Source organism: Apteryx rowi, unplaced genomic scaffold (genome assembly GCF_003343035.1).
Source record: "Apteryx rowi isolate R43461 unplaced genomic scaffold, aptRow1 scaffold_121, whole genome shotgun sequence".
NCBI classification, from domain to species: Eukaryota; Metazoa; Chordata; class Aves; order Apterygiformes; family Apterygidae; genus Apteryx; species Apteryx rowi.
The window spans coordinates 1345588-1354024 of NW_020447431.1; the positions used below are offsets into that span (position 1 = coordinate 1345588).

An 8437-nucleotide genomic window follows, 5' to 3' on the forward strand; every position below is an offset into this window, starting at 1 on the left:
CGGCCCGGCCCCATCGGCGCCCCGCAGGGAGCCGCCCAGCGCCGGGGAAGGCGCGTCCCCGCCGCCGCTCTCGCCCCCGAGGGAAACCGTAATTTTTAGGCAATTACATAACGCGCCGGTRGAAGGCGGGAGAACCGAGGCGTGATTTAGGATCCCAACGCCAGATCGCAGTTCAAGCGGCCCAGCAGGGAGCTGCGATTTTCCTTCAGCCACCGAAGTGCGATATGGGGCAGGATGGGGCGGACCGAGCCCTCCCGGCACGCGTTGCTGGGAAACGCAGCACAAAATCCCTGCGAGGTGAGATCAGAGGCGGAGGAAGGGGTATCACACTGCGCTCCCTTCCTTTACGATACATGCTTTCCCAGAGGGACAGATATAAAATCACTTCTCTAGAAAAGCACAGTTTTTCCTTCCACAGCAGAACGAAGTTCCCTTAATATAGTGCTGTCTCTCCTTTTCTTCCTACCCTCAAATAGAAGTAGCGCAATTACAGCCTCAGCCCAGCCTTTCAGCCTTGATTTCTTTATGCTTGCTGAACTCCAGGTAGCTCAACTTGCTGAGCAAATATACCATTAGTTGGCAGCCGTTATATTGACTCAACAAAATTTTTATTACTAAGTTTTATGATGGAATTCTTCCCTAGGGGATATTTTATCCATCAAGATTTAGACCAGAGTTTAATCACAGTTAGCATATGCTGTTATTTCTAGCATGTTAAAATCCATCTTTTTACCTTTAAAAGTTGAGGCATCTCAGTTATACAATTAAGTTGAATGTTGGCCATGTGTCATGAAATTCAAGTACAGCAAATTTCTAGCAGGAAGACAGTTTAAAAAGGTGCCTTTTCAGAATAAAGTTTACATTAACAGATATATTTACTCCTTAAAAAAAAAAAAGTACTTAAAAGGAAGATGTAGATCATTCAGTCTGCTGCTATTTTAGCAAGTGCCCTTTCATATAATTACCAAACCAAAAGTTTTAGCAGATGATATCTGAAGTAACAATAGTCCAAGTGTAAGCATTTTAAAGGATGTTAATGTTTCAAGAAAAAAAAAAGAGAAAAGAAAAAGGGTTATGATTTCATTGCAAGATGAACCATGAGGTAATGAAGCCAAAAACTGAAGCCACAGTTGTAGCAGCAGAAAGTGATAAACCAGTGATGTTGCTTTAAGTAGCAGCATATTCACAAGCAGATGAAGTACATGTAGTGGAACAATTCCTTACATTTTTGTTCTATTCATCTTTCTATAGGAAAGATGTTAGACAATGAAATCTTTGCCAACAACATCTTCGGATCCAGGATTCTACCCCAGATATCACAGCTACACTGAAATTTGGTCACCCGAACACTTTCAAAGACAGTTTCACAACTATTTCAACAAGCTCCCCCATAGTCCCCAAACTGTCTCTTATTCCAAAAAGATTTCTTGTTTGTAAAGCTACTCACTCATCTAATGCCTGACAACATTAAGGTTTAGGCTCCTAATCCAGAGTTGTTTGAATTATGAGCCTTTTTTAAATTGTTGTAGCCACATGTGAGATGCCTCATGAGATGGTCAGGCCTAGTCCAAAAAAGTAAAACCAACAAAACAAACCTCTGTAAATTATTTTTCCTGCTTTATTTTTCTATAGGATTCTTGCTAATACAGTTACTTTACCTAATGATACTTTCTAAGCCATTTTTCTAATATTGGTACAAATTTGAAAAAAACAGTGGAGAATTAAGACAAAAGTATTATTTAGTGTAATATTACCAGAAATCTTTATATATCCTCTAAAAGATATTCCAGGCATTCTGTACCTGCAGGGGGAAGGGGAAAGAGGGGAGGAAGAGACACCTATGGTTTATGTTGCTATAGTTACAAGATGCTTAAATTTCCAGTTTTGGTGAATGAATCAATAGAAAACACAGCTTCACTCTCCTCCTTTATTCACCAAAGGCAAAACTGGAAGATGGGTTGCTAGGCAACAACATAAAGACTGCAACTCTTTGAAATTAGCCTTACTGACTCCCCTCAGTCCCAGGAGTCTTTCCCATTCAAACCCATTTATTAAGAAGGTGGCAAAAAAAAAAAAAAAAAAGACTAAAGACATCCATTTTAATATAGAAAACTGTAAAAGCAAAAAAATGGAAAACAGAAGTTAACACTAGCAATTAACTAAAAACAGAAAGCACACAAAGCCATTCCTTCTGCAGAGGAAGTAAAAAAAAAAAAGATACAGCAAGGACAGAAGCTTAGACTGGTTTATAGAAACCGCAGGGGAAATGGAAAAGCCACCCATTTCTTCTCAGAATACTATATTAAAGCAAGATTTTCTCCAAAGGAGCATTTATAGCCACAGTTTCTTTTTTAAATTGAAATCTAAAGATATGCCTCAATTGCACTCTTTTTTAAAACCTCATCCATAAAAACCATCAGTGGCTGGATATGCTCAGGATTGCTAATGGGATTTTAGAAACCTTTTACTGGTGTGCCATCTGAAAAAAGCTCTTTGCTAAAAATTAGCAAGAAAAACCTTGAAGTCTCAGTTCAATTTCTATCAACTGATTTTTGTATCCTATCAGTGTCATGACCCAATCTCTTACCCATCTTAGTTTTCATTATAAAAAACAAAGAATGAGGATATGCAGATACAGATTATCTTGCCTCTTTTGAACACCTCTCTTGTATGTATTGATATGAAAGCACCTGTTTTTATTCTCAAGTTAAACATTATTCCAATGCTACTGAGCAAGCAAAAAGACATTAAGCCTGTAGGAAAAGAGCTGTGGATAAAAGAAGAAGCTGCCATGGTATAGTCCACATACTTATTCTTTGAGCAGTGGAAAACGTCCAGCATAGTTTCTTATGGATTTGTAGCCTACTGACTCCTATAGCCCAGATCCCTTATAGTTTTCCCCCAGCCTCAGTACTTTTCTGATCCTTCTATGTTGCTCATTTCACCATCATACCACTAGTTTCTCCCCAATCTCCTAAAACCTACTTTTGCCTCAGAGCTCTACCATGGTGCTTAACTACCAGGCAAAAACGAGGAAGCCCATATTGTGCTGGCTTCGGAGTTAAGCCAGTGCCCAGACACAAGGGATAAAGGCTGCAGCATAAGTTTCAAGGTTCCTTGGGGAAAGGGAGGGGCTTATCTGGATCTTTTTCCAACTCCAATTTTCATACAAAGTCCATAAAATTGTTATACATCTGACACCTGTAAGTTTCTATTAATTTTATGTTAGCTTACCAATAGCTCAACAGCTACCGAAATGCTGAGGCTGGACATCTGCACAGTCCCGTCCCGTCCCCCAACTGTCCTCCCCCAGGTAGCATCATTCCTGAACAGAATGAGATTTATGCAGACGAGGCTATTAAGCTACCCAAGATACAATACCAGTTATTGATAGTCAAGATTAGATACGATTTTAAACTGGCTCCCTTTTGTACCCTTAACATTGAGTTGTCATTAAAAAAAAAAAAGAAACGAAAGTGACTTCACACAATGCCAAATGTCAACATAAAAAGTTAAAATTACCTAAGGAGGAAATTGAAATTGGTTATTTTAAGAAAATAATTACTAGTTTTAAGAATTCTCTTTTCATGCCAAAATCTAAATTTTCCCAATACATAACATAATGTGCTGTTTGAAAATCAAATATAGCAGCATAAGCGTTTGATATTTGTTTTTTTCCAAAGATATGACAAAGAAAAAAAATTGATCCTTCTCCTTCATCTCATTTATGACATGCTGTTGCTTCCTTAAGGATCCACAAGTGTATTATGTACATGAGACAGGATCATAATCCCCTGTAATTAAAACAATTTCTCCAGAAAGATGTTTTATATGGGTTAAATGAGACTAGTTATAGTTTCTGCACATACAACTCCATTGTCTACACATGTTTAAAATCTAAAGGCTACAAAATGAAAAGCAATACACATTTCTTCTAATGGAAATCTGACAAATAAGTGAATGATGGACAGTATGATTAGGAAATAAATGCTGTGCAAAAAAGCTCAGAGAATCTTTAAAAGCTTTACTGAAAATTTACAAGAGGATTTTAATACTAGATTTTCTTTAAAAAGACAGGTTTCATTGAGACAACTATATAACTCATTTTTCAACATTAAAAAAATAAAGCATGCTTAAAAATACGTAAAAAAACAAAACAACACACACACACTTTGGAAATACACCTGGAGTAATAATATAAAGATCATATTGTTGTTCTGAATAAATGATTTGCTAGGACTGAAATTCATCATCTTAATAATAAATGAAGACAGAGAACCTACACTAATAAGGATAGGCTGTTGTTTTGAATGCTATTTCAAATGGACAAAGAACAGTACTGAGTTATCAAGCATTTGCTTTAAAACATTTTTTAATGCTAAGATTCAAAGGAATAAAAAACTGCACTCAGTCTCCTCTATACTGTTTCTCTGAAAAGAGATTGCCATATGTACTTCTATATAAAATTATGTTATTTAAAGTTTTTCTTAAAAATACAGAGAAGTGTAGTTTTCTTACCACACAGTGTAGAATATATAAGAAATTTTTGAAAAATAGATTTGAAAAGCACTTACAGTAAATAAGTCACTACTGCCCTAGCTGTGGGTGAACCATTTTATCTAAAATACACTTAGGCAGTATTCTATAGAGATGTTCATGGCCCTTACATTTGTTATTTTTAGTTTTGGATGATACGTTACATATCCCACATGTAAGAGTATTACAGATCTAGCTATTTGTGTATAAAGATACTATCTATTCAAGCAGCAAAAACACCCACAATTGTCATCTAGATTCCTGTCTAATTTCAAAAATTATAATGAACAATTTTTTGATATTAATATATTAAATCCTTCTGTATAAAAGGCTCCTTTGCTGAATAAAAATAAATAAAATTCCTTTCAGGGCTGTGGATTTTTTTTTCTTGAAAATAATCCAGATCTCTAATACAATTTAAATTCTTCATATTTCCAATTCTTTTGTGCTGATATGCCTTCTGTCACTGCAGTATCTCATTCATAATTTCCAAAGTCAGATTAAACACACACACACCAATGAGCCATACAAACAAAATTCAATTTCTTAATGATGCACGGGCCTTGTCAAGTATTTCCTTTCTGATCTTTGGATAGTTTGGGTGTGCTTCAAGGACCTGTCAAAAGACAAAAAAAACAGAGAACACAAACCCTTTCTATTGTTAAGCTGTATATTTTATAAAGTCAACAAAAAGAAACAGTACRTGAAAGAGTCACCATAGTAGAGAGAATATTAAGTATGTATGAAAATTTTACCTTATGACAAACATCAATTGCATCAACATATCTCTTTCCTTTCAGGTAATTGAAAGCAAGCTTGTACCCTGTAAGTAGCAGGAAAGAAAAGGCAACAATTACTGTTTCTGTATTAACTAATGAAAACATCACATTCAAATTCATTTTGTCCGCTGTATATTTCTACAGATAGTATAACTGTTTTCTAATATTCTTTCACCCAAACCTGTAAAGATCAAAATTTCTGTTCTTCTTAAACTCACTTTAAGTAGTAAATAAAATCCTTTACCCTAATAGTTATGTTTGAATCAAAAGGCAACATTATTCCAATGAGTATGTGTTACTACAGAGAACACCTAAAGGTTGTCCTCATTCATTTACTGCAGTACCCCACATAATTTCTCACTGTGATCTACAATACACCGTTCCTCTAGAAACAAAAACAAAACAAAACAACAACAAAAATCAATTATTCCTTTATTAAAGGACAAAAACGAAAAAATAGCAGGTTATCAACAACAAACTATGGAATTAAAAATGCTACTTTGTTTCACTGTCAGCAGACCATAGATTTAAAAAAAAAAAATTACATGCTAAGTTCCATAGCAACATGTCAGGCTGATTTTCAGGGTAATAGATATAGTTGAAGTATACGAGTGTGGACAGAGTTCAGGTCTGAGAAAAAAAAGGTTAAAAATACGTAGTTTCCAGAAGATGGTAAAATGGAGTTTGGAATTTCAAACCTTTCATTTACAAATCTATCCTTCTCTAGCAAATGAGTAAGAGGGATCTGAGACCAGTTTATACGGTTTTACTTGACAGTCCCAGTTTTTGCCGCTTTAACCATTTTAGTTTTAATGCATGGCAATTCTAAGTCTCAGAATGCTGTACACAAAAACAGAAAACAGAGCATGTAATGCCTTCAATTTGACCTTTAATTTTTTTGTATGCAAGATCAGTATACATTTCACTTTGCTAAGGCACTCTTACGCAGACACCAAATGACAATCAGATTTTGTATTTTTGCTTAATTCTGACCCTCAGGAGGGTTTCAAAATAGCAAGAAAAAATTAACATATGTTTGCTACAAACTCAAGAAATTACCACACCTTTTTGCTATTAAAAGCACCTTTTTGTTACTAAAATTGTATTTAATGTATTTATTTGAACAATAACTGTAAGATCTTGGCCAAGACACCCATAGGTCCTCCTATAAGACTATTTACTATTAAAATTACTGCATCTTAAAATCTGGAGATTTTTCCATATAAACCAAGTCAGATTTCTAGCAGTCCTTTTTATTTCTGTTTTGACATTCTAGTCTTATTTCTGCTTTCACTCTCCTGATTTTGTGACTCAGAATATGCAGGGCCATATCTAGTTTTGGCAATCCATCCATGCCTGTCCATTACTGTATCTTTAACTGTATTACAAAAGCAGGAGCTAAACAACAGAACATTTAGTTCCATTAACAAAACACCTATTTCTTTATCCTGCAGAATATATCAGATATAATCATGAAACCAAATCATTGCAGCATCCAGGAGCTGCAGCTAGAAAAACAACAGGTATGATCATTCATATGCATAACAATTATAATCTTGTTAAAAAGCACTGGTGTTTCAGATGACATGGAAAGCTGTCTCACCCTAACACTAAAGAAAATAAGGGTGCAAAAAAACCCCAACCAAACCAAAAAAAACCCCAAAACAAAAAAAAACCGCTACTTGCAATTTGTAACATGTATGTAGTTTTCTAAGCAAAAAGCTATCAAAAATTTATCCCAAAACTGAGAACAAAAGTTGGAAAAACCACCTTCCTTGGGACCTAGAAATAGACCATGGGAACTGAGTAAGGAAGGGGATTTTATCCTATGTACAGGTTTTAAAGGGTTAAGATAGACTTATTAACCATCTGAAGTGGAACTTTAATAGTATCCCAAGCTTTCAGTTGAGCAATTTTAAACGAGAGATAAAACATATTTAAATAATTTATTTTAAAAGTCCTTAGTCATGTATACACACCCATATCCATATAGATATTTGTATGATTGTCAAAATGAAATAGTTAAATCAATGATCTGCCACCATATGATGCTTAAGTACTATAAGTAGTTCTAGTATGTGATAGTACATCCTATATTCCTATAAACACATTCAAAATGCATACTGTACTTATGATCAGTATATAAGTTGTTTACAAAGACAGTAAACTATAAAACGATTCCAAAAGAAACCTCGTGGGGAAGCCTGCTAAAAGAGTAACTGGAAACTTCTTAAGTATTATAAAATTGCTCTCTTGCCAGGAGGGCTCTCCAAGTGACTGTTAAATGGACCTTTAAACATTTAAGGCTTTTACGAGAAGACAACCAGTAAACATACTCTACTACTTTGGCAAATTAAATGCAGTCTTTCCAATAAAAGGTGGCTGTTTCATTTCTACCCTATTGCCAGAAATCATAAATGTAGCCATATAAACATACCTATTGTTGGATTTGTCTGGCTTCCATATTTCCAGGCCATCTCATAATTTATTGCTGCATCCCTGTACGCTTGTTCTTTTTCCATTATGTATCCCATGTATTCATAAGCCTTGCAACATGACTGCAAAATATAAATATTCAAAGTTTTATTTAGAGAAGCTCATATAGTACTGACAGCCTAATGCTTCAACACTTGAAATCTGTACAACTAGAAAGCATAAACAATACTTGTGTAACTTCTATGACATGACATTCATTATTTAAAATACCAGCAATACAAATCAGCTGTATGGAATTCTGCACAGTGACTTTCTAAATTACTCTAAGTACAGAGCTCTTCAGAGGATACAATTCATCTTCCAAAAATGTTTAGAGCCTCCAGAAGTCCAGTAGATACCTCTCTTAATAGTAATAATCCTATATAGCAGCCACATTTCAAGTCCAGTCTGAAAGTATTAGATCTTCCACAAATAGTTTGTTTCACTATTTCTTAAAAATGAAAAAAAATTTCTTAGCCTTGTTTTTGGAAGATGTTTTGCATTAAAATTTTCCATTTAAAGCAAAACAAAGACAAAAATATCCTGAAGAGAACACCAACTATTAAATAGTTCATCTTGATTAATTGCAACTGGCAAGTTACAAGCAACTGGCAAGTTACAAGCAACTGGCAAGTTACAAGCAACTG

General features: G+C 35.0%; 2 protein-coding genes across 2 annotated transcripts in view; both read right to left on the reverse strand.

The window, feature by feature from the left end:
* The window catches only part of GALNT3 (polypeptide N-acetylgalactosaminyltransferase 3), a 24675-nt gene extending 21043 nt beyond the window's left edge, over positions 1 to 3632 (reverse strand). The window contains exon 1 of the mRNA XM_026091014.1: positions 3235 to 3632. The gene's annotated coding sequence lies outside the window, so the exon portion shown is untranslated. The remainder of the gene's footprint in view (positions 1 to 3234) is intronic.
* A 372-nt stretch (positions 3633 to 4004) lies between these two features.
* Positions 4005 to 8437, reverse strand: part of TTC21B (tetratricopeptide repeat domain 21B) — a 42864-nt gene continuing 38431 nt past the window's right edge. Inside the window, exons 27-29 of the mRNA XM_026091002.1 lie at positions 7753 to 7873; positions 5292 to 5359; positions 4005 to 5152 (exon numbers count right to left, since the gene is read on the reverse strand). Coding sequence (XP_025946787.1) covers positions 5075 to 5152; positions 5292 to 5359; positions 7753 to 7873 — 267 coding nt within the window. The 3' untranslated portion in view covers positions 4005 to 5074. The remainder of the gene's footprint in view (positions 5153 to 5291; positions 5360 to 7752; positions 7874 to 8437) is intronic.